Source organism: Arvicola amphibius, chromosome 10 (genome assembly GCF_903992535.2).
Source record: "Arvicola amphibius chromosome 10, mArvAmp1.2, whole genome shotgun sequence".
Lineage (NCBI taxonomy): Eukaryota > Metazoa > Chordata > Mammalia > Rodentia > Cricetidae > Arvicola > Arvicola amphibius.
The window spans coordinates 60787786-60814529 of record NC_052056.1 but is presented as its reverse complement, the minus strand read 5'-3'; the positions used below and the strand labels follow the sequence as shown (position 1 = coordinate 60814529).

General features: G+C 46.8%; 1 protein-coding gene and 1 non-coding gene across 5 annotated transcripts in view; one reads left to right on the top strand and one right to left on the bottom strand.

The window, feature by feature from the left end:
• Lmln (leishmanolysin like peptidase) overlaps positions 1–26744 on the top strand; it is a 68872-nt gene that overhangs the window by 40885 nt on the left and 1243 nt on the right. The window contains exons 15-17 of one of the 4 annotated variants that reach the window (XR_005287195.1): positions 1910–2040; positions 4091–4301; positions 12649–12774. Coding sequence is in view for 3 of the 4 variants with exons in the window: in XM_038346003.1 (XP_038201931.1) it covers positions 1910–2040; positions 4091–4301; positions 7337–7437 (443 nt within the window). In the remaining variant the exon portion in view is untranslated. Of the gene's footprint in view, positions 1–1909; positions 2041–3518; positions 3574–4090; positions 4302–7336; positions 11176–12648; positions 13249–26744 lie in introns of those variants that run through there. The other 3 variants (XM_038346004.1, XM_038346003.1, XM_038346005.1) reach the window with 3 other exon arrangements.
• LOC119825871 lies at positions 21911–22017 on the bottom strand. The gene has a single exon (XR_005287328.1). It is a non-coding gene; the product is annotated as a U6 spliceosomal RNA (small nuclear RNA).

Here is a 26744-nt window from a genome sequence, read left to right as displayed (position 1 = left end):
GCTCATGCTTATAATCTTAGCACCTGGAAGGCTGGAGTGAGAAGATTAGAGAGTTTAAGGCCACCATGGCTGTAGAGTGAGACCCCATCTCAAAAAGCAAGGGCAGAGATGGCTCAGTAGTTAAGAGCACTGATTGCTCTTCCACAGGGCCTGGGTTCAATTCCCAGCACCCACACAACTTTCTAAAACTCCTTTTCCAGGGGAATCAGACACCTGCTTTTGACCTTTTAGGTACCAGGCAGGCATGCCCTTGGTGCACATGCAGCCAAAACACCCATACATATAAAATAATAAAACACATTTTTTTAAAACGGGGAGGGGGACGACAATTTTTTCCATCTTTTTTTTTTCAAAATTTTAACTTGGTCATTTCTCTTATTCCTACTTTACTATAGATTAGATCATTTAAATCATAAACATATATATTATATATTTTTTTTCCATTCTTTTTCTTTCCTTTTTAGAAGAGTGTCCTGAACATATAGGGCTTCCAGTGGGCTTGGCAGTAGCTAGAGTAGCTAGAGTGTAGCCCAGAGCTGCCGCTTGGGCCTCACCTGGCACACTTACCTGAGCGCTGTCAACTTTGCTCTCACTCACCTATTGCAAACACTCATGATGGAACCGCTCAGCAGTGCCCTGCTGAAGTGAGGAACACACGGGTCTGCCCGTGAGGAGTGGCTGGAAGACCACGGTGTTGTTTCAGAGCTAGGCTCAGCGCCACTTTTTAAAAAGACGGATACTTCAGGCTGTGCAGCTGTGCTTTGCATGAAGTGGAAGGGCCTCGGGCTCAGCTGGAGGACTGCAGTCGGCTGGAAACCCTGCTTGTACGCTATTCAAAGGCTTGATGTTCATAGACGAGAGCTACATAGGATTTACTTTTGCTATTTTACATTTTCTTTCATAGCTCATAAAATTTTTAAAAAAATTAAAGAAAATCAAATAAATGGGCTATTTAAACTCTCTATTTTGGAAAACATGAAGCTTGGGCAGGCAAATTGATTCGGTGGGTAAAGGCACTTGCTGTCCAAGGCTCGAGTTGGATTCCTGGAACCCGCATAAAGTGGAAGGAGAAAAGTACACATACTCGTCCTCTGACTGCCACACATGCACCTTGGCACGCGTGGCCAACTACATGGTATTCACACATGTGCATACACAAATAATAAATAATGAAAACATCACCCTGAGACTTGTGACCACACTATGACTGGAGTCTGAGGACTTTGTCCCTTCACCTGCTAAAAAGGGCATTCACCCACACATCTGCAGCTGCATGCTTTAGTCTGTGACAGTCGTCTGAGTTTCCAGAGGGTGCCACAAATTGAAGATACAAAGATTTCAGCCTGCAGGAGGCAAGAGGCAGGAAGACCACAAGTTCTGGGTTCAGCCTGAACTACGTAGCAAGACACTGTCTTCAGAATCCAAACAACAAAATATTATAACGCCTGCCCTGAGTCACATGAAAGAACACCTTATTTGTAGGTCGTTACAGAAGTGGCTCTTTCCTTGGTATCTAGTTCTGTTATTTCTAGAATTAGGTAATTAACCTCTATTCTTAGGGCCCACTTAGTCTCATTTCCAGTTTAGTAATTCTCTCACACTGGCTCCTTTCTGAAAGCTCAGTTGAGCTTGGAGTCTTATTTATCATTTTTAAGCTGAAATTTTCCATTCAGCAAATTTGATCTGCTTGCATGTTTTTGTTTTGGGAGGCGGTTTCCTCTGAGCCTGGCTTCAGTTCTTCCTGCTTTGCCTTCTGAGACCTGGGACTGTAGACGTGGGCCAGGGCCTGCCTCAGCACATGAGATTGTTAAACCCCCTTTCATGCTGTTGCTTTTAAAATAGGGTCTCTGTAGCCCAGGCTGGCCCCAAGTTGAACAGTGTGTGAGAAGACTCTTTGGATTTGTTTCAGAAATGTTTAAAAACTACGGTGCAGAAAAGTATGGCCCTCACTCAGTCTGTCTGCTCCAGAAATCAGCGTTTGTCATGGAACAGTGCGAGAGGAAGCTCAGTTACCCAGACTGGGGTAGTGGATGCTACCAGGTAAACACGAGTTCAGCCACTTCTCCCATATATAATTTTATATCTTAGATTATAATTGATATCACTTCTACTGATCATTACTGTCATTCACTTGTGTTTGAGTGCTGTGGCTTGGGAAAATGCTGTCATTTCTTTGAGAGAAGTTGCTTGTAACTGTCCGTTTAGAATATATGTAACTTGGGCTAAGCAGCCATGGTGGTGCACATCTTTAATTCTAGCTATTGGGAGGCAGAGGCCGGCTGATCTCTCTCAGTTCAAGGCCATCCTGTCTACATAGCGAGTTCCAGAATAGCCAGGGCTAGATAGTGAGACCCTGTCTTAAGATAAATAAGTAAAAGTAAGTTGTTATATACTCAAAGGTTCTGTGATTTTACTTCTGAATATAAATCCTAAGGATATAGTCGCAAATATGTAATTTTGTTCTTGAGCAGGTTCTGTAAGGCAATAATGTTCAGTTTTATGTCAGAAAATCTATAGAGGAGCTGGGGTCTGCCCGGTGGGAGAGTGTCTGCCTTGCGTGCACACAGACCTGGGTTTGATCTCCAGCATGGTGACAAAGGGAAGATCACAGCAGGTACATGCGGGATGGCGATGTCACTTTACTAAGAACTGATCCAGATGTAGGGATTCTGTGAACAGGGGGGAGGCACCCAACTGATGAATTTTCCTCTCCCTACTCACAGATGCCAGGGGTCTTAGTTACGGTTTCCGTTGCTGTGATAAAACACCTTGACGAAAAGCAGCTTGGGGAGGGCATGGTTTGTTTCAGCTCACAGCTCTCAGGTCCTTCTCTGTCACTGAGAGAAGACAGGGCAGGAATTCAAGGCAGGAACAAAAGCAGAAGCCATGAGGAACACTGATTACTGGCTTTCTCCTCATACCTGGCTCAGCCTGGTTTCTTTCTTTTTTTTTAATATTTATTTATTTATTTATTTATTATGTATACAATATTCTGTCTGTGTATATGCCTGCAGGCCAGAAGAGGGCACCAGACCTCACTACAGATGGTTGTCAGCCACCATGTGGTTGCTGGGAATTGAACTCAGGACCTCTGGAATGCAGGCAATGCTCTTAACCGCTGAGCCATCTCTCCAGCCCTCAGCCTGGTTTCTTATACAACTCCACCCCATCTGCCCATGGTGGCGCCACCAGTGGTGGGCTTGTCCCTCCCACATCGTTCAGTAATCTAGAAAATGCCAGGCTGGCCTCAAACTTACTCTGTAGCTGAGGGTGGTGGTGGTGGTGGTGGTGGTGGTGGTGGTGGTGGTGGTGGTGGTGGTGGTGGTGGTGGTGGTGGTGGTGGTGGTTGTGGTGGTGGTGGCGCGCGCGCGCATTTCTACATTTGCCATAGTGCACATATGTAGGTCCCCAGTTTACTGGCCCTTGATGTTTTTGTTTTGTTTTGTTTTGTTTGTTTGTTTGTTGTTTTTTAAATATTTATTATGTATACAATATTCTGTCTGTGTGTATGCCTGCAGGTCAGAAGAGGGCACCAGACCTCATTACAGATGTGAGCCACCGTGTGGTTGCTGGGAATTGAACTCAGGACCTTTGGAAGAGCAGGCAATGCTCTTAACCTCTGAGCCATCTCTCCAGCCCTTGTTTGTTATTTTTTTGTTTGTTTGTTTTTAAACAAAGTCTCTTTGTAAACCAGACTGGTCTAGCAGTGACCTTGCCATCCTCATCCTCCTGCCCTGAAGGAGGATTACAGGTATATGTCACCACCCCTGGCTATGAAAGAGACACTCTTTAAATTGCATACAGCTAGGTGGAGTAAAGCTCAGCCCTGCTTCCAAAACTGCAGTTCCATGTCTGGTTTCTCTACCAGACACACAGCACGGGCATAAAGAACTATTACTAAGCAGCTAGAATCCAGTGTGCATACCCCTGGGAAGGCACAAGTACTGCCAGAGGGAGAGCTCTCTGTCCTCCCAGTGCTGGTCTGGACAGACGTGTTCTAGTGTTATATGACTGTGGCACTAAATGAGGGACCGTGTGGTGCGCATTCATCCCGGACTCTTACTGACTTCGTTTTTCTCCCCATTTGAAGGTTTCTTGTTCTCCTCAAGGTCTGAAGGTTTGGGTTCAAGATACTTCATATCTGTGTAGCCGGGCTGGCCAGGTCCTCCCTGTCCGCATTCAGATGAACGGTTGGATTCACAATGGAAACCTACTGTGCCCCTCCTGCTGGGACTTTTGTGAGCAGTGTCCCCCGGAAACTGACCCTCCTGCTGCCAACCTGACCAGAGCCCTTCCTCTGGGTGAGTGCTCGTCACTGTTGGAGGAATGAGAGATACCGAGGGGCTCTGGAGCAGGCCAAGCTCCTTTCCCTCTCACTGAGGATCTCTAGGAACAAAACCCTGCTGCCCGCTCTTACTAGAAGCTTGAAGCTGGAAACCACTTCTGTGGTACAGCAAGGACAGGCAAGGCTCTGTGTGGAGAACCTGGTAACCCTCTCTCAAGGCCATGGCACTGGATATTACACTTACTATTTTTGGAAACTAAGAGTGAACAAAACTCTGCTCATCAAATACAAAAAGAAGCTAATATTTTAGTTATGTCATAACTGAAGATATTGACGTGGGTTCTGGAGCAGGCCAAGGTCCTTTCTGTCTGGTTGAGGACCTCTAAGAAAACCGTGCTGCCTGCTGTTATTAGAAGCTTGAAAGCCAAGTCCAGTCAAGGCTGAGATGATGTTTCTGCCCCAGGGTATGACAGAGGTCAGCAGCGGGAATCACAAACACTCTTGGCACCCTGTACTTCAGTCACATGGCCCTTATACTTTTTCTCCTGCTCCCTCTTCATAGGGAGCAGCGGAAACCCTGAGTTAGTGAGGGGGTGTGTTGATGTGGGCACAGTCATGCCAAGGACCCCAGTGCCTCAGCCCTATAGAAGTGACAAAGCCTTCATAGGCGAGACTCAGAATGGTGGCAGAGCCTTCCTCTAGGATTATACACATAAAGACTAGCAACTGCAGCTTCCTTTTGGGTGTTTATAGCCTGAGATGCTCATCCCCTGTAGTAGGAAGAGTGGGCCACGTCCCACCACCTAGCTAGCTTAACCCCCGAAATAACCACACAGAAACTGTATTAATTAAATTACTGCCTGGCCCATAATATCTAGCCTCTTCTTGGCCAACTCTCACATCCTGATCTAACCCATTTCTACCAATCTGTAACACCACGAGGTCGTGGCTCACTGGGAATGAGTCTAATCAGTGGCAGTCTCAGGCGGGAGCTTCATGGTATGTGCCACACTGCCCTTCATCCCAGAAGTCAGTTCTCTTTTCCACACCTACCTAAGCTCTTCCCTTCAACCAATGAAAGCAACACAAATACAGAAGGACCTCCTACAATCCTCAGAGACTTCCTACCCACTCTAGGGAGCCCTCCCCCTGGGCTTATATAACAAACACTCTGAGGTTCCTGGTTGTATCAGTAGTTGGTTCACCTCCATCAGAGTGTGCATAGCCCACCTGACCCCAGCTTTTCAGTGACACCTGTTGTGTCTCTTGTTTCTTTAGTGGGTGTTTTCTTCATTCCTACAACACCCTCAATCAGGTCAAGTCCCACTGTACTGGACACAGCATCTCTTGCTGTGTCTGTTGCTTCTCTGAGACTGTATGTTGTGTTGTCATTGCTGTGACCTCCTAGTCACCTCCTGACCCCCACGAGCACGGTTCTGAGAACTATTCAGAATATAACAAGACTAGGACCATCTTGGGCGTTGCCTTTCCGCTTTGTGAACAGCACTGTAACCCGCTGTAGAGCCTTGACTCCCCGTGTGTGTCAGTATGTGTGACTGGAGCACAGTCTTAGCTGAATACCTGTTACAAACGTTTGTTCTCGTATGTAAGACCTGTGTATGTGTTTGTGTGTCTGTGTGCACCTGTGTATCTATATGTGTGTGTCTCTGTGTGTATCTTTGTGTTTATGTCTGTGTCTGTGTGTCTGTCCTATGTGCCTGTGTGTGTGTCTCTATGTGTACCTTTTTGTATATGTCTGTGTGTGTCTCTATGTGTCTGTCTGTGTGTCTGTCTCTCTGTATCTCTCTGTGTGTATATGTTTTGCATGTGTGTACCTCTGTGTGTGTTTGTGTTTGTGTGTGTGTGTCTGTTTATGTATGTGACTCTGTGTATGTCTCTGTGTCTGTCTCGATGTATTGCTGTATGTGTGTATGTGTCTGTGTCTGTCTGTGCTCATGTGTATATCTGTATATATGTATCTATGTGTATGTGTCTTTCTGTCTATATGTCTCTGTGTGTGCGTGCATGTATGTCTGTAGTGTGTGTGTATGTGTTCGTTCCTCTCATTTAGCTCATGCTGGTCCCAAACAGCAACTCCCTCTGAAGCTGAGGGTGAGGTACCTTGAGCTTCCTCCTGTCTCCACGTTCCAAGTGCTGGACCTATGGCACCATTGTTACCCCTGCCTTTATTCCATGGTGGTGATAGATCTAGGACGTCACACCAGGTTGACAGGCACTCTGCCCCCTGAGCTGCATCCCCAGACTGAGTTGTTTCTCTGTAAACAGTCTCTACCTGCTAAATGCTAACATGTGATTTTCTCAGTGTGCTCGCTTGAGACATCTAGTTAACCCACAGCAGAGTCTCATCCCTGCTGCAGCTGACTTGTGAATTAGACTGTTTTAGTACTAAACCGCTAACATTAAAGCTCATATTTCACAGGGTGTAGTGGCACATGCCTGCGATCCCAGCACTTGGGAGACAGAGGCAGGAGGATCAAGAGTTCAAGTTATTCTCAACTACGCGGAGAGTTTGAGATTTACCTGGGCTGCATGAGACCCAAATGAACAAACAAACAAACCTGCTAATATTCTGAAATAAATATAGAATGATTTCATCTCCACTAATTCTTCTACTTTTTTTATTGTTCCCATTTGGTTTGTTCATATAACCTTACAGAAACAATATATTTTAGAATGCTAAACTCATTTTCTTATTTATTTTCAGACAGGGTCTCACTCTCTCACCCAGGATGGCCTAGAACTTTCTGTGTAGACCAGGTTAGCCTTAAACTCATAATGATCCTCTCACCTCTGTCTACCCCCAAAGTACTTAGATGACAGAAGTGCACACCACGCCCCATTTATAGAGGACTGGGGATTAAACACATGGCCTCAGGCGTGCAGGGCACGCGCTCTACCATGGAGCTGTAGCTCAGGACACCCTCTGGAGGTGTCCACCTTGCTCACCTCATGATCCTCTGCCCGCCTCTCAGTATTTAATTGGAGTGTTAAATCACAAACATATGCCTGTTTTCTTGTTTTCCACCGTAGATCTCTGCTCCTGTTCTTCTAGCCCGGTGGCCACGCTTTGGCTCCTCCTAGGCAATCTATTTCCCCTGCTGGCTGGATTTCTTCTGTGTGTGTGGCACTAGGAACGGAAAAGTGGATTCTCAAGATGACAATTTTGGCATGTTCCCATGAACAAAGCACAAAACCTGGCCGAGGACCAGCCCTGGCAGACGATGAGATAGCAGAGGTGGCGTCCCCGACTCTGGCTTGGACGTGCTGGCCACAGCCGGACTGTGATGCATAGCTCCACTGCAGTCACTCACCGGCCACACAGCCACCTCGGCGCCTGGAGAGGAATCGCAGGTGTCCGAGGCTCCTTAGTGTATGGATGTGCAGTCTTCTGGGAGCGAGTTCTCCTTTCAGTGCAGGACAGACGGTGGGATTTGCCATGACCGCATACCTCAGCATTTGCGTTAACTGAAAAGTTCCTGAGGTCACTCACAGAGCAGCTGACTGACCACTCCAGAGTTCTAAGTTGACTGTCCCACCCTCCAAAGTACAAACGTGGTCATCCAGGGTTCGGATTCCCATCGCCATCGCACAAGCTTTAAATGAGCACCTGGACACGAGACACTCAAATCATCATGCTCTTTGTCACTTCCGTTTTGCTATAGCTTCTGACATAGCCATGTTTGCCTTTCCTGCCAGCTGTGTGGCCCGTTTGCCACCAGGCTGTTGCTAGCGTGCTGTCAGCTCTGAGCCATCTTCATCTGAGCTCAGTGTCCACTTGCATTTCTCATTAATTTCATAGCAACTTGAAAACCCATGGGAGAGTGTGAAGTACAGTGCGTAGGAAGAACGCTGAAATCGAGAAACAGAAGACAGCATGATTGCGCGTGCCCAGGTAATAGTTAGAAGAACTGAAAAATCCACCAAAACCCAACCGGTCCTTTCTGGCCTATGGACATTTTAAGAGTTTAGACGTGGACAGGCTTGCAGTTACTTCCAAGTAGATTGAGCTGTTACAGGTGAAGTGCTAATCTCTGGAAGTTATTTCATAGACAAGAAAAAAGCTCAAGTCAAAACAAGGTGATCTGGCTTGTTTCCGAAGAGCCAAGTGTAGGTTGGACATCCAGCCTGCCCACGGGGCCCAGCTGTGTCCTTCAGAGGTGGAAGATAACCTTTGCTTTAAATGTCTGTCTCTTCCCACGATTGACACTCCTGCACCACGTGGATTCTGGGAGGTGGTTCTGCTCTGGTTCCAGAGCTTACCAACCCTCTAGTGACTCAACTTTGACATTCTTTAATGAAGACTAAGGTCCTGTCTTTCTCCCTAAAGATGATCAGTTCTGAAGCGTTTAGGACCAGCAAGATAGCCCAGGAGCTAAAGGCACTTGCCACCAAGCCTGCTATCCTGAGTCTGAATCCTGGAAACCACATGGAAGATGAAAGGGACTGACTTCTGAGTTCCTCTAACCACACACATGCTCAGCAAGTGCACACAAGTAAATGGAAAACAGTGTTTAGAACGAAACATGACATTAGACACACACCTCCCCTCCCCCGTCCCATCCAGCCTATAGTTACCGAGTGCTCTATGTAAGGAAAGCTGAGATGGGAGCCTGCTTGGAGAGCAGAGGCAGGGAGGTCTTGAGTTCAAGGTCACCCTAGCTACATAGGGAATTTGAATTTATAGCGAGTATTGGCTGCATGAAAAACTGTCTTAAGAGTCGAGAAAAGAAAGAAATTGTATAAACGAGCAAAACCCGGGGTACTAAGTAGTAACTCCAGTAACCGCAATACTGCGGCAGACGGCAGGACAGCAGGCCTCGGAATGGAGGGAAGCTCCCCCTTTGTTTTTAGAGGCAGGAAGTTAGTACAAGTTAGAGGTATTCATGGTTGTGAAAAGCTGGGGTCCCAGCTTCAGCGCTAGAGAATCCGCAGTCTGTAGACCAGCACCCTGTTTCAGCAGTGTTCTGTGTTCTTTAAATCGTACGACGTCAGAAAAGCGAGGATGTGTTGAAAGAAATAGGCAGTATGCTGGGCATGATGGCACACGCTTTTAATCCCAGAACTCGGGAGGCAGAGGCTGGTGGATCTCTAAGTATAAGGCCAGCCTGGTCTACAAAGCGAGTTCCAAACCAGCTGGGGCTGCATAGTGAGATGAACCTGTCTAGAGGTGGGGGGAAGAATTATACGTTAAACTTTCATACCTATGATGATTATGAACCATCCTACAAATGTATAAAAAATTTCACCAAAAATAACAGTGGAATGTATTGAGAGTCAGTGATAGTTTGACTACATTTTGACTGTTGTGCAGTAATACCATTTAGGTAGTATTGTTTCCAAGCATGGTGCTTTTTATACTTGAAATATCTTTTTGCTTTATTTTTTAATTAATATAATTATATTTGCACTAATGACTTCCTGGAGAAAATGTTACAGATGACGTTTTTTGTATATATATTTATTCAGTTTGGAATGTGGTGTCCAGTGTTTTCTCTGCACAAACATGAAACTTATGCAGCCCATGTCAGGAAGCACTGGACTCCCGAGAGTTCCTAGCCTCGCTGCTTGGTCCCTTCCTCTCCGGCGAGGCTAGAGCGAAGTCGTTCATCCCTGATCCCACATTGTGTACTTAGCAAGACTTAGACGGTCACAGCCCAGTCACAGCCCATAAGACAGTTTAAGAGGCTCATTGTCACTTCGAGTATAGCAGCTAAGAAGAGCCCTCTACAGTCAGATTCTGACGGAGAATTAGCTGTAGAAGTCATCTGACCTGAAGAACTTGATACAGCCTCGTGCTAGCGTTCGGTGGCACAAACCAGTGGCCATGGAGGAGACCAAGCAGGGTGCTCTGTGCTGGAAGTGAGGTGGGGCAGGAAGGAGAGGGGGACCATAGACTGTTTCCCTTCCTGAATCAGAAAGGTCAAGTGTTTATAAAAACCGGCTACCTCGGTGTTCAGTTCAAGCAGCTCATGGTGTTTCAAGGTCCTAGGTGTCATGCATACCACGTGAGTTGTCTCAGGTTTTCTCAGAGTTTGCAGGAAGGAAGCAAAGCCATGTGAGGGGCCTTGAGCAGGGCGGGAAGGGAGCTGGGCAACGTTTGATCATCTGTGTCGCCTCCTCTGATTAGTCTGCAGAACATCCTTCCAGTAATCCTTACGTTTTTCCGATAGGATTCTTATATTTCTAAGACCAAATGGGCATTCTTTAAATATTATAAATTATGCTTAGCATTAGTTTCAGCCTAGGTCGACCTAGAGTTTATTGAGATTTGAAGATACCACATAATTGTATGAGCTGTAAGTAGTTTTAAGAAGATATGTAAGTAAGCATATCAGAGGATTCCAGGAAATGTTATTAATGTTTCTTCAATTTTAGACTTACAGATTGAACCGGGCATGGTGTTCATGCCTGTAATCCCAGCACGGGAGAGATAGAGGCAGGAGGATTATGATTTTAAGACCAGCCTGGGCTACAGAGAGAGATACTGTCTCATTCCTACTGCTCCCAGAGAAAAGATTTCCCTATTGTGGCCATGAATAAGCAGTTAGGTGGTTGGGTAAAGCCTCAGGACTGACTCTTGACGAGGACTGGTCACTGCTGGCCCTCCTCAGCCTCCTGGAGTCTCCAGCCAAGACGCTGTCTGTGCTTCATGCCTTGCCCAGCTGTGGACGTAGAAGCCGGGTGATCAGAGAAGAGCCCGTCTCTGCAGACACTGATGGACCCTGCAGGAGGACCCAGACATTGCTCACACCTCACAGCCAGCTTCACTGGGCACTCATTCTCTGGGCCGTGACCGTTGCCCCAGGCTCTGCTATCTGTGTGCTCATTCTGAAGGAAGGACTGAGCTGGAGAAAAGACTTTGGTGGTGGTGGTGGTGGTTTTTTTTTTTTTTCCTTTTTTAAAATTAGGTTGGCACTGGGGAGGGAATCCTTTTGTTTACATTTTTAATAAGTAAAATAGATTTTAAAATTAGTCTTTATTTATGCTGGTGAATTTTAAGTGTAATATATTCCTTAGAAAAACACATTTAATAAAAATGGAAGCTAACTTGAAGCTTTACCTAAAACCATTCACTTTGTTGTTGCTGTGTTCTGTTTGTTTTTGAGACGAGGTCTCACTATGTAGTCCTGGCTGTCCTGGAACTCGCACTGTCCCGAATGCTGGGATTAAAGGCGTGTGTCACAATGCCCAGCAACCATCAACTTTTTAAAATGTGATTAAGGAACATAAACACAGTCATGAACTCTTTGGGGGAAGGATAGGTGGTTACTAATGTGAGACAAAATTCAGTGTTACTCAAGTGTAAGTAAAGCTGTCCTACTTCCAGGATGAGACAGGCCGTGTGTGAAGCCTTGTAGGGTTAAGCTGGAAAGAGAGCAGGCCAAACTGTTCCCCAGAACACTGATCCCTGCTGCAGCCCAGGTGCTTGGCTCCTTGGCCAGCCTGCATAGTCTTGGAGAGAGTGACTTACTGATAACCCAAACGTGAGTAGGTGTCAACATCCTGTCCCACCATGGACCTGCCTTCCCAGGATGCACTTGGAGCCATTCTGCTGTGACATGGAGCCACTGATCAGATTGTAACTATCGAATAGAGATCTTTATGGGAATTTCTTTAAATTCTTTAGATTCTCTTTAAAGATTTAAATACTTCATATAAGTACCTAAAACCACAAACAGTAGGTTCAAGTATTTAAATAAATCTAGTAGTAGTTTCTCAGCGTGCTAACAATAAAGTTCATACAGAGTCTTGTCTATAACTCCTTTTGGTATGGTCGTAGACTAGCTCACTTAGGGAAGTCTGTTGCAGATATTTGTCTTTTCCCCACAGCCTTTCTCGTGGAGTTTGCTCTGTTTTGACAGGGCCTCATGTAGCCTAAGCTGGCTCACTCCTGATCCTCCTCTTATCACCTCTTTTTTTTAATGACTTATTTATTTTTTATGTACTCAGTGTTCTGCCTGCATGCACTCCAGCCCCTTTTAAATATGCCTTTATATCTTAAGGTTATACTTTCTAGCTTAGATTCAATACATATTGGCACTCAGTGCCACCAAGCCACATCATTTTCGGTTTCTGTTTGTTTGTTTGTTTGTTTTTTGTTTTTCCAGACAGGGTTTCTCTGTAGCTTTGGAGCCTGTCCTGGAACTAGCTCTTATAGACCAGGCTGGCCTCGAACTCACAGAGATCCACCTGCCTCTGCCTCCCGAGGCATGCGTGCGCCACCACCGCCCGGCCCATTTCAGTTTCAACAGACATTAAAGACTTGGCAGTTTTATGTTGTTGCCTTATTTGAAACTATCCAAGTCATAGTATCCACACCGTCCATCCTTTCCCCACCTCAGGTCTCCCCGGCTGCAATTTCAGCAGCGCTGCAGGTTGAGCCTGGAAGAGGACCACCGTGTGCTTACACTCACTGGTGTTGACGGGAAGATTCTGACATTTGACTGAGGATGGGCAAACCGATGCAGGTGAGTAACCACAAAGACAGGTGGGTGTGCCAACCTCCACACAGCTGCCCAGTGGCTCCTGGAGCCTGAACAACTGGGCCACTCCTGACTTTCCCAAGGGAAGATATGGCTGACGCCGTTGCCTGTCACCTTCCACTGGCCATAACTGGACAGTGGCACTGTCAGGGAGCACTTCATCCGTGTGCTTAGTGTTTCCAGTTCAGAGATTGGTCAAGATGCTTTCTGAGGACCCACCCCCAGCTTTCCTAGCCTGGAAACTCATTTCCTTGAATATTAGATTCTAGTCTCTAACGGTTTGCACAAATTGATTCTCTAAATGTGATGTCTTTATGGACTTATCCCTGCTTTAAAGATGGTCCAGGAATTTCACTTACATAGTTCGTCATATACTTCGGTTTCCTAAGGCGTGAAGATGAGATGAGATGCCGCTAAGTGTGTGTGTGTGTCCGCGCTGCTCGCGGTAGACTTACGGAGGCTCAGTAGACGGGCTGCAAGTGTTCCACAGTGGTGGGGGCTGCGCTGTTGTTCTGGTGAGGAGAGTGGAGAAGTGAACCGTCGGTAGGCCCTGTGTTGAGGCAGGTGAGCTGCTTTCCCACGGATGCACTTGGTCCCAGGCCTCACGTCCTTTGGAGCCAGTTTCCACAAATCCCTCTTAACTCAGGCTCGCTCCTGTAGCCACATCCATGACTTCACCACTTCCCTAAAGTCCCAAGGCTGACAGCTAAGTTGCCAAAGATGAATTTCAGAGACGGGCGTGCATAGGTCTGCCTTTTGGCCATCCACGTTCCACACTCAAAGTATCCTATAAAGAGGACCTCTTTTCGGTCACCAAGGACCATCAGGCAGATGGCAGTGCTTCCAAGCTAGACGTCCATCCTATCCAGCAACCCCACATTGTCCTGTTTGGGGCTCTTCACAGAGCTTAAGGCTGCCTGGGATGATCTTGTGTTTCCCTCTGCCTGCCTCCTTCTGCCACTAGGATGCATGCAAGTCCTTGGAAAGTGGAGGCTTGGGCCTGTTCCTCATTCTAACCTCAGTGTTACGAACGCAGCCGACCACAGGGCAGGGTCACAATACACGTTTATGGAATGAGCCAATGTAAACTTCCTCACGATTGTGAGAATGTTCGTTTCACACTTGATTTTCCTCTTTTTCCTTATTTATTTGGAAAATTAATAACTGGCAACAGCTACTGCTGTTGAGCACCCACTAGTAACCATGGAGGTGTTGACTGGGAACTTTGTATTGACGCCTCATTAACATAACAGTAGTCTGATTAGCTAGATTGTTTTTTAAGTCTCCCTTTTGAGATGTATTTGTGTGTGCTCACAAACCTGTGCTTGTGCATACAGGTTAGTAGTTAGAGGACTTCAGTAGCGCTCTCTCTCTCTCTGTCTCTGTCTCTCTCTCTCTCTCTCTCTCTTTCTGTCTCTCTCTCTCTCTCTCTCCCCACTGTGGGGTCCAAGGATCAAACTCTAGCAATCAGGCTTGCTAACAACCACCTTTTACTCACCGAACTGATCCGAGCTAGACATTTTTTAGAGAACTGGAAATTAAGACTCAAGTGGGTTAACTACTTGCCCCAAGGCAAACACGATTCTAGTACTATGGTTCTAGCCTGTTTTTCTCTTGTGTTGGGTTACTTCTAAGAGATGAAAATATGATTTCTACTTTTACAGCCAATGGTCATCTTGCTCATCTAAAAGAGTTTTTGTCTTATCCCTGAGATATGTTTTCAATAATGATGAATAGTTATAGGCCAGATACTACCAGAGTGCACAGGGCGTTTTATGTCCTAATCTTCACCATCTTGACAGGCTTCACCACCCTAGGAAACTGCAGCTGAGTTCACGAATTTGCCTGGGGTCAGTAGTAACTCCCAGAGCTCCTCATTATCTTTCTGACGCTAAACCCTTAGCTCCTTCCACTATACTCTGACGTCTCCTGTCTCACTATTTAGCCAGTGTTAACCCAGTGAGGTCAAATGTTCTGATGCTATCTGAGACTGGGCTGTAGGCTTTGCGGTACCAGCACCAGGCCCTCCAGGTGCACCGCTTCTGAATGGTCAAGGCTCTCACTGCCATTGATCTTTGTGGGTGAGTGTATGGTTTGTGGGCCTGGTCGATCACGGCCTTTCAATAGGGGAGGGAAGGAAATCTTCATTGCAACCAGATCCAAACAGAAATCAGGCTGCTCTTCCCCACTGTGGTCAACGAGCTCGAGGTGCAACACTGTCCATCTTGCTCGGAAAGGACTGGAAAGCTGGGCAGTTCCTTTCCTCCCAGATGCAGAGACCACTCAGCCCAGCAGGCTCTGCAGTGACTTTTCTGTAAAACAAAAGGCATTTCTGCTCCTTCTACCCCTTTGCATAAAACTGAGGGCGTGGAGAGGTTCTAAATGAGAAGGTATGGTTGCTTCCTAAGGGGCCAGTGGCCTAGAAGAGGGCAGGCCTGTGGTGCTTCTCCCTGCGTGAGGGTCTGGATAACCCGTCATTTGTTTTTATAATGAGCTTCTTGGCAGGACTACCTTTTCTTTTTCTTTTTTCTTTTTTTTGGTTTTTCGAGACAGGGTTTCTCTGCAGCTTTTTTAGAGCCTGTCCTGGAACTAGCTCTTGTAGACCAGGCTGGCCTCGAACTCACAGAGATCCGCCTGCCTCTGCCTCCCGAGTGCTGGGATTAAAGGCATGCGCCACCACCGCCCGGCTAGGACTACCTTTTCTTAATTGACATTTCCACTTGGAGAGCTCTGGGGTGGACTGGATTAGAATGCCCCTGGAAGTGAGGGGGTGTGAGGCGTCAGGGACTGTGGGAGATGTAAAGCTGAACGTGCTTCCCATTCATCACTGAGAACTGTACAGTTTCCTGCAAACCCCCATTCTGTCTAGACCCACGTAGTCACCCTCTCTCCGGCCTTCTCTGGAAGCTTTGCCCTCTCAGTTACTACTGCTCAGACCACATTCCTGCCTCCTCCACCCTGGTCTGAGTATCTCTCTTGGGCTTTGTATGGTCCCTGCAGCGCCTTAGTTCAGGGATTTCACTCTGCCCTAACTTCCTTCAAGTGGATTTTCCTTCCTCTCTCCTGTCTGTCATGTCCAGTGAAGCAGGTTCTTGAAGAACTGTCATTATTGTCGTGTTAACAAATCTTGGAAGGCTTTTATAGTTATAAGCAACATTAGAGAAGCAGCTTTGCACTTGGATGCAGAGAGAACTGTCATGCAGAGGTGCTGGCCGTGCGTCACCTCTCTCCATCTTAAAAGCCACATCAAAGCAGGTGAGTTATTCCTCAGTGACAAGGGAGTCTAGGAAATGCTCAGTTCAGTTTCCTTCTAATAAATGTTGGAACTGAGAGTCAAACCCCAGCCCCCTTTCTCTACCCACTTACTGTAGACTCCCTAGGTAACTCAGAGTTTGGGATGGTAGGATCCGCCTTGGCTTTCGCTTCTGCATTCCTGACCTGTGTGATGGCAACCTGGACCTTGTCACCAGAGCGTCTGTCTGGTCCTGCCCATGCATGCCTGTCGCCTTCAGCGCTCTCTCACTCCTGCTCTGGAAGAACTGAGATATTGTAAGGCTCAGCTCAGAAACTACTTCCAGCAGCATAATCTCTGTGAACCCAAACTGTCAGAGCACATAAAAAAAACTAAACCTGAAACAAGATACAGTCTAACTATGCATCTCTTGGCTGGCCTAGTACTCTGTGTAGTCCAGGGTGACTTCAAACTCGTAGTGTTCCACCTACCTCTGTCTGATGAATGCTGGGGTCAAAGCCCATGCCACCCCGACTAGCCTTATCAAGACATTGTTTTTTAAAGTGTGAATGAGCTCCTAGCTCTGATCACTGAGTTCGCTGTTGATTCCTTTCCTTTCTGTACTCTGGGTCTTATATATGTCCTGGCCTTCCTGTTCCCTTGCTTTCTGGCCCAGTCTTTATATTTAACTGTATTACCCACTTTTGACTTTATTTATATTATTAATTATTGTGTGCATGTCTAGAATATTTGGTTTTTTTTTTTTTGTTTTGTTTTTTGTTTTTTGTTTTTTGTTTTTCGAGACCGGGTTTCTCTGTAGCTTTGGAGCCTATCCTGGAGCTAGCTCTTGTAGACCAGGCTGGTCTCGAACTCACAGAGATCCGCCTGCCTCTGCCTCCCGAGTGCTGGGATTAAAGGCGTGCGCCACCGCCGCCCGGCTGTCTAGAATATTTGTGTATGTTCATGCAGGTACGCATGCATGCACATTATCTGTCTCTCTTGGTGCTGAGGTTGCTGTGGGTTCTGGGGATCCTAATTCATATTCACACAGTGAGTACTTTACCACCTGAGCCATCTCCCCAGTCCTCTTTCCCAGATTTTAAATGTCTCCTCCCTCTCCTCCCTCTCCTCCCTCACGACCTCTGGAAGTGCAGCCCGAGCACTTCACCATTGAGCCATTCGTTCTCAAGTACTTCTCGCTCACTTCTTGAGCAGCAGGAGCACCTTCATTGACCACTAAATGAGACAAGGCCTTACAGCTGAATCTCAGGATGGTATTTCCTCACCCGAGGCTCCGTCCTCTGATGATTTTAGCTTGTCTTGTGCTGACACACATAACCAGCCAGTACAGAAGATATGGGGCCTAAGGACAGCCTTACGGGCCTAGAAAGAGACAAGAAGGGCAATGCTATCAGATACTGGGTTGCTGGTTCCAGATAGAGCAATCCACTGTTAGATGCTACAGAGACACAAATAACAAAGACCAAAAGGTTTAACCCAAAAAAACTCTTACTACACCCACAAGAACATTCTCCAACAGGAAAACTTAACAGAACCCTAAGAAGTGTACAGGAATACCTTATCATAGCAGAAGCAAGGGCCTCAAGCCAGCTTGACAAAAATCAACACGAGACTAACACTTCCTTTTCTACTCCTGTTGTAGAAAATTAACACGCCAGGCGCTATGGAAAACAACAGCTAATAGATCTGATGGCTTTCATCTAAGACAGAGCCTCAGGCAGCAACCTCAAGTTTACAGGAAATACAGGGGTTAAAGGAACACAACAAGTCCCTCAAGGGTGTCACGAGCAAATCCAGACTCGAGAAAGACACACTAATGGCTTACTTCTTCCACACACCATCAGAACAGAAAAATGAAGGCAAATCACACTTGGGAACATTAGAAATACATCGACCAATTGCAGTGTCTTGATTTGGTCGAAATCTTAATTCAAACAAAATTTAAAATTAGGGAAAGTCAAGTAGTGACTGAATACATGATGATATTAAAAATGGTTTGATTGTATTAGGTGTTACAATGAAAGAGTTACAGAGTAAACAGCATTTGTATTAGAGCCCTCTAGGAGCAAAGCCAGGGTTTTGTGGCGTGGGAGCGGGGGGGGGGGGGTAGGGGAAGAACTGGATTGACCAAACTGATAGTGTACCAGCCAGGTGATAGAGACTTATTCATTATTCCCCTTCTGCTTCTTCAATGATTTTCTATGTTCTATCACCAAATATCATCAAAAGGGAGGTTAGGCACTATGCATACTCTTGTCCATTTTTGCTTTTTGAAATAAGGTTTCATGTTTCCCAGGCTGGCTGTGAACTTCCTATGTAGCTGAGGATGATCTTGAACAGGATCTTCTGCCTCCACTGACCCAGAGCTTGAATGGATGACCTGCACCACCCAGGTCATCCTCCCTCTTCCCTTCTTCCCTTTCTGAACAATTTGGTGAGAATATGGAGAGAAAAGAGGGCTAAGAGTATGTGTCATTAAAATAAGTTTTAATTGTCCAACCACATTAAGAAGAAATGCAAATAAATATAGAAAAGGAAGAAAACATGATCAATATATTTTCTTTTTTTGAAAGTTCTTCATAGCCATAACAATAATTTTGACATCCTAGAGTGTGAATTTTAATTCGTGTTAATAATAAAAACCCAGAGTCAGGTTTTAGGGGTGAAAGCTGAAAGATCAGAGAAGCAGAGCAGCCAGCCACTAGTTCTTACCTCTATGAAATCCTCAAACTGAAGTGGCAAGATCCTGTCTTTACAAATCCTCAGGTTGAATTCAGCCTTGAACACTGTCTCCTCTCGCCTTATGTTTCTCTCTCCACCCAGTCACATCTCTTCCTAGTGTTGTGATGAAAGGCTTGTAACTCCCAAGTCCTGGGATAAAAGGTGTGTGCCGCCGGGCGGTGGTGGCGCACGCCTTTAATCCCAGCACTCCAGCACTCGGGCTGCAGAGTCACGGCCATGGCAGCAGTGGATCCTGACGCACGGGCTGCAGAGTCATGGCAGCGACGGCAGCAGTTCGGCAGGGTGGGGTTCACTACCCATCAGGATGGTTCCAGTAAGGCGCCCACCTAAGAGTAAGTGTGTTCTGCTCCCTGGAGTCAACCCCTGAATTCCACTGGGGAGTTAGGGGACACTCAGCAACTGTCCCAGGTACTTACTTAGACAGTCCTGAGACTGTCCCTGAGGACAGTCAGGGTTGAGTTAGGATTTCCAGAGTAGTGCTCCTTCCTTGGGCCCCCAAATACCCCTCACCAGATAACAGTACAATCTTTCTAGCAGATAGCAAAGCAAGAGCCAGTTGACTGTGATGAAAATGTCAACCATCAGCTCCGTGTGTGGGTAATCCAAGCGTGGGGGACATTGCCATCAGCTCTGACCTGTGTGCATCTGGGCCTGCTTCCTATAGCCACAAAAGGCAGCTTTTCCTCATGTTCCTTGCCAAGTCACCCTCTTCTCTGCAGACAATGAACCCTGACAGGAAGTGCGTCCTTGGGACCATGGGCCCAAGTTAGGTTTGGGACTACAACTACACAATCCTCATTTCAATTATTTCTCTCTGTTTCTCTATTAGGGCTCTTTTTTTTTTTTTTTTGGTTTTTCGAGACAGGGTTTCCCTGTAGTTTCTAGAGCCTGTCCTGGAACTAGCTCTTGTAGACCAGGCTGGCCTCGAACTCAGAGAGATCCGCCTGCCTCTGCCTCCTGAGTGCTGGGATTAAAGGCGTGCGCCACCACCGCCCGGCTTCTATTAGAGCTCTTTTTTGTATAAAATTTCATTTTTATGTTTAATTATGTGTAAGTGTAAGTATGGGTGTGTGCAAGGAAGAGACCTGGTCAGTCGTACTCATCCACTTAGACCATGAAACCCAATAATGGATAAGTTCAACAGAACCACCATATATGGGCTTAAAAAAAAAAAAAAAAGCTATGTGCTCTGGAGTGTAATGCTTGAAGTGGCCAATAGAGAGCACTAGTCCCCTGGAAATGGTGTTACAAGTGGTTGTGAGCTGCCTGATACAGATACTGGGAGCTGAACTCCAAAGGGCAAGAACAGTACATTCTGCAGCCTTTAATCCCAGCACTCAGGAGACAGAGGCGAAACTCTGCGAGTTCGAGGCTAGTTTGGTCTACATAGAGAGCTACAGGACAGCCAGGGCTACACAGAGAGACACTATCTCAAAAAAAAAAAAAAAAAAGGACATTCTTTTACCCACTGAGCCATCTCATCGGCCCTCTTGTTAAGGCTCTTAATTCCGGAGTCCAATCACCTTAGCCTGGGTTAGAGAGTGAGGTGTGTGTGTGTGTGTGTGTGTGTGTGTGTGTGTGTGTGTGTGTGATCATGGAGTCCAATCACCTCAGCTGATAGTCAACCATACACGGCTATAATTGCCTATAACCCTAGCACTTGAGAAGCCAAAAGTACTAGGGGTACCTGTCAAAAAAAGGGGGGGGGGTCACTGTTTCTTTTTTTTTCTTTTTTTTTTTTTGGTTTTTCGAGACAGGGTTTCCCTGTAGTTTCTAGAGCCTGTCCTGGAACTAGCTCTTGTAGACCAGGCTGGCCTCGAACTCACAGAGATCCGCCTCACTGTTTTTTTTCTTGGCAATACTGTTTTATTGTTTTATCATTTGCTGACTTTCTTTTATAAGAAGCAAATGTAACTCCAGCTCAGCATTGCAGGCTTTCTCTCCTTTCTTTCTAATGAGTCCTGTGGGCAGAAGTCCACGCTGTTCTTGCTCAGATGGAGGACATAGCAGTTCTCAATGTTTGTCTTTCATGGTTGTCTCCTTAAATCTAAAGTCAGGAATGCAGAAGACTTTCCTGTGTGTCAGTCTCAGTCCTGCACCTCTTCACACGCCCTGTCCGATCTTTACCCTGCTCTATACCACCCCACCCCACCCCACCCCACCCTCTTCCCACCCACTCCTAACCCCACTCTGCCCTCACCCCCACCCTGCCCTGCCCTTACCCCACCCTCACCTCATCCTCTCCCCACCCTCACCCTATCCCCACCCTCATTCTACCCCCACCTCACCCTCATCCCATCCCCACCACACCCACCCACCCTCACCTCACCCCTACCACACCTAACACACAGGGTGGAAGTCAAGAACTGACTCCTGCAAATTGTTCTCTGACCCCAGCATGAGCCCTGTGGCATGCAGTACCCACACACATCATACACACAATAAATAAATGTGAAGAAAAGCTTTATTAAAAGAATAAAACTTAAAACAAACCACCCAGCCAAAGCTGGAATTAGGGTAAGGCAAGTTAAGCAATGACCACGGGGCACATACTTTTACATAGGGACAGAGGAAGATCATAGAGAGGAGCTTCAGGGATGGAAGCCAAGTCAAGGAGTTTAAGTGTCACCCCGCTGTCCTTGCCATAGAAGGAGAAGCCACTTAAAAACACATCCTAGGAGCTGGACATGGTGGCACACACCTTTAATCCCAGCACTCACAAGGCAGAGGCAGGCAGATTTCTGTGAGTTCACAGCCAGCTTGGTCTACAAAGCAAGTTCTAAGACAGCTAGAGATGTTACAGAGAGAAACCCTGTCTTGAAAAAGCAAAACAAGCAAACAAATAACCCCAACAAAACCACATCCTAGGGCCAGCAAAGGTGACTCAGCAGGTAAAAGTACTTTGTAGGCAGAGCTTTTCTGTGTTTCATCAGCCAGTTGCCAAATAATTGAAACAGAGGCTTAGTATTAATTATAAATGTATGGCCAATAGCTCAGGCTTGTTACTACCTAACTCTTACATTTAAATTAACCTATATTTCTTTTTTTATTCTCTTTTTTTAACCTATATTTCTTATCTATGCTTTGCCTCATGACTCATGCCTTGTTACCTCATTTTCTTTTTTTTTAAATATGGAACGCTTCATGAATTTGCATGTCATCCTTGCGCAGGGGCCATGCTAATCTTCTCTGTATTGTTCCAATTTTAGTATATGTGCTGCCGAAGCGAGCACTTGTTACCTCATTTTCAACACATCCTGTTTCCTTGGCGATTGGCTGGTATCACTCCTGACTCGGCCCTTCTTCCCATCATTCTCCTTGTTTGGTTGTCTTGCCTATAATTCCTGCCTGGCTACCGCCCAATCAACTTTTTTTATCGTTTAATATTTATTTATTTATTTATTTATTTATTTATTTATTTATTTATTATGTATACAATATTCTGTCTGTGTGTATGCCTGAAGACCAGTAGGGGGCACCAGATCTCACTACAGATGGTTGTGAGCCACCATGTGGTTGCTGGGAATTGAACTCAGGACCTTTGGAAGAGCAGGCAATGCTCTTAACCTCTGAGCCATCTCTCCAGCCCCCAATCAACTTTTTATGAAACCAATCTGAGTGATAAATCTTCACAGTGTGCAAAATGATTATTCCACAGCGGTGCTTGCTGCGTGGTCCTGACACCATGAGTGCCTTGCCATGCACGCGTTCATCCATGTCCTCTCACCTCACCCGTCTGTCTCTGTGTCTCTCTCTCTGCCTGTCTCTGTCTTTCTCTCTGTCTCACACACATACTCAACAAAGAAATAGCAACCCAACCCCCAAAAACGAAAAACAAAAAAACAAAACACCAACCCAGTTCCCTTTAGTTAGGCGTGAAGGTTGGAGATAGGAGACAGAGCGAATTGGAATGAGGATGGGGAAAGAGCAATTGGAGCTCCTGTTCCAGGGAAGCAGAGGACTTAGCTGCCCTTCCTTCTCTTGCTGTCTTATATGGCACTATCCTGCTCCCCAGTCTCCAGGTACCCAACTCTAGAATATTCTTTGCCCTTCCCCAGCCAAGCCTCTTGTTGTGCTGTTGTGTACCACCAAGAAACTAGAATATTTTGTTCCTGCTCATGATTCAACTCCCCTGGGAAGACGTGGCCCCACCTGGTCATCTGCTTCCTTATGAAGCACAGATACCCAGTCTAGACCCCTTTTAGCAGGTATGCTCTTCTTGCCATGGCATGGGCTTCGGGGGCCTTTCAGATGAGGGAGATGGGGCCCTCAGGCAAGCCGGGAAGCATTCTAGTGGCTTTGTGGTTCTACTCTAGGCACTTGGGATCACTGGGTCATATGGCTGCCTTTGGATTCCGTGAGATAACACCATACAGAGACTTGCAAAGGCTCCCTTTCCCCTTCAGCCAACTTCAGCTGAATTTTGATATGCCAGCCAAAGAACGTTAGCCAATTTAAAAATAAAGATCTTCAGGGAATTGTCTTCTGGAGAGAAGCCATTCACAAGGGTGCTGCTAGGTACTCAGCCCTTCCACAGGCAGAGGCCTGAAACCTTGCGTGTTGTGTTGATCACTTTGGAGTTTTGTTGTTTCTTCTTGTTCTGCTTTGAAGCTGAGTCTCATGTAACTTGGGCTAGCCTGGAACTCACTACATAGTTGTGGATGACCTTGGACTCCCGGTCCAAGGTCATCTACCTCCTCCGTTGGAGGAGACATCAGGGTAGGAACCTGGTCTCTCTTGCCTCTCTATCTTCTCTTTCTCTCCTCAATCCCTTCTCATGACCCAGTTCAGTCTACTGGCCATGTTTATTCTCCTACTTCTCCCCTGTTCTGGACTCTTCCAGATGCCTCTGGCTGTGCTCTCCCTCATATCCACAATAAGAACCTCCTCAACCATAGCTTGGTGCCGTCTTTTCCTCACTTCACCCGATCTACACACCGTCCGTCCGTACTGAGAAGTGGAGAGCAGGACCTGGGACACAGATTCTCTGTAATGTTTCAGGACAGGAAAGCAGGGACGGTGTTCACACAAGAACACGAATCTCCTGCTTGTCATGTAGGGCTTAAGCATCAGCCTTTTTGGAACTGCCCTTCGAGGTCCTTCTGAGCTCTCTATCAGTGGGAAATGTCACTCAGCCAACTGGTCCACGTGAAACCTGACTTGAGTCAGTGTCGGGGTTCGGTGCCACCCGGACCATAACTTATTTCTCTGGACCAGACACCAATATAAACAATCTCTCTGGACCAGCGTGGAGGCGCGGGAGTAAAGACACAACTCACGTGACTTTATTGGGAGGGAGATTCTCTGTGATCGCTCATGAAATCCTGAGTTCACATCCTGAACAATTCCTCCTGGTTTATTCTCCAAACAGCTTTTATAACAAAACGCAAACTGAGGGGTAATGCGATAGCATTCTGTCTTCTAGGTAACCAGGTGAATGGCTTTTAGTCACGTCTTCCTGGTCTGTATGCTAGCTCAGTCACGTAGGCTTGAATTAGCACCTCCATTCAGGCATCCTCCAAATTACAGAGAAGGAGCAGAGCAACATCCTGACCTTGGAAGGTCACGTGACCACTTCAGGTGTGGCCTCTGGCTTGAGAGTCTGGCTCTCATAGCATATAGAAACATGGGCCTACAAGTCAGATGTACTTTCTTTTTATATTATTACATTAATTTATCATGTGTGCATGGGTGCGGGTGCAATAGCGTGTGTGCAGACATAAGAGGGCAACGTTCAGGGGTTTGTCCTCTCCATTCTCTGTGTGGGTCCCAAGGACTGAATTCGGGTCATTAGGCACACAGGACATCTAAGGGCACCATGCATACTTTCCTCAGGTCCACTTTAAGGAATGGGACTTGTAGCATCTTTTCTCATGACCATGGGGCCTTAAGGTCTCTCCTTTTTCTGCATGGGTATCTAGGGCTATGGATAATCAACACCTATCCCCTTGATACTAGCTTCCTTTACCCAGAGTCTTAGTGCACACACAATGCTTTCATTGAACAATTTGAGACACGACACTTAAAAAAAGAGATGTAAGCACATGAGTGTGTGTGTGTGTATACCACTTGTATGCCTGTTGCCAGCAAAGGCCAGAAAAGGGTATCAGATCGCCTAGAACTAGATGGTTCTGAGCCACTGTATGGGTTCTGGGAACTGAATCCCTGTTATCTGCACGAGCACCAAGTGCTCTTAACCACTGAGCAATTTCTCCAGCCCCCACCACACCGCTTTCCCTGTCGGGCTTTACTTCCCAAGTGTTGGAATTCAAGTGCTGGCTTCCTCCTTCGCAGATGAGGAAGGAACATGAGTTCCCGGAGATTAAAGGTTGCAGAGTTGACACACAGCACACAACTGGCCCAAGCATCCTCCTGACCCAGCATCGGGAGCATAGCTTGTATGAGTACAAGCTTCTGTCCAGCTGTCCCTGGGTGGGAGGGGAGGATTGAGACCACATTAAGCAACCCTCACGGGAGCCTAAAAGCTAAAACCCCCAGCAAAGGAGTCCAAGACAGAACTGCCATCTGCTTCACTGGATGGAAAACGGGGATTAGGTCGGCCATTAGAGCACCTAATCCACTCATGACATTCAGAATCAGTGTGGAGGGTAGGACCCAGTGCCTCACAAAGTGAGGGGCAAGCACACTGTGCTGAGCTGCACACTTAGTCCTCAGATGGGAGCTGTCGGTTCTTTGAGCTCACAAATGAGGAATTGAAGCATCCGGAGGGGGAGTGTGTATCTGCCCGCAGCCCACACATTTGTACTCTGGCTGGGGTGGAAACGAAAACGCTGCTCTTACTTCAGACTTCAAACGATTTGTTCAACACAAGACAGTCCTCAGATGCGCTTGGTGGCGCTTCAGCCTCAACAGCTTTAACCCCAGACTTCTATGCTAATACACACGCGTCTTTCCAAGAGAGCACAGCACTTCCAGAATTCATTTCACTGCCTTCTTTTTAAAAAAATCCTGTATCTGTACATTCTCCAGGAGACGATTAGAGGGTTCTTCAGAAAAGCTTAGGAAACGGTGCCCTGTACCGCCCTGTTACCGTCAAGCACCACACAGATCTGTTGCCCACGCATAACCCTGACCATTCACGCAGCCAGGCACTGCTGCTGCCGAGACCAGGAACCAGAATGGGAAAGCATCCTCCTATGTACAGGCTGCATTGATCTCAAAATGCTGGAATCTGGGTGGTGGTGATGGGGCTGTGTCTAGGACAAAATGGACGGTTGGCTGTTCTCTGACGTGAGGTTTCACCTCGGTTTATCTGGGGTTGGGACTTAATCCTGCCTTACTTCACACCACTGTGTTTGTTTCTGGGATGTGTCCCAGGCCCTTCTCCTCCAGAAAGTCGCAGTGTAGTAGGCGAACCGAGCACGTAAGGAGTGACGCAGAGACAGATAAAAGGGACATGCGCAAGGCAAACCAAAGTGTTGGGGAGAGAGACAGTGCAAAGATAGGCCTAGAGAATGGGGCCAAGGGAGGGGCCAGAATGCCCACTGAGGCCTCTACCCCTGGGTATTAAAGACCAGAGGGCTGGATGGAAGAAGACAAAACCACATATTGGCAGAGGAGTGAAACCACCAGGTTTGTTGGCAGGAAGTGAACAGCTCTCCAGGGCGGGAGGCGAAGCTCCGCGCGATTGACTTTGTGGACCCCGCTGAGTGGAAATGACTGGTGAGACCCGATAAAGGATTCAGTCTGACAGACAGGACAGTCTGACAGCCGTGGAGATCACTTAAGGAGGCTGCCCTGGGGGTCAGTCCCGGGCATTTGGTTCACCTTGGGCATGAGGAGCCCAGGCAGACTCAGGATGAGAAGCTGAAGGAGGCACCAAGCGTGTAGTTGTTTCCGGGAGAATGGAGACAGAAAGCTGAAGCAAGAGAATGCTTGGGGCCCAGGAAGGAGTTAAAGTTCACAGCTTTGCCCGGCTTTTGGGCTTCAGAGCAACCCC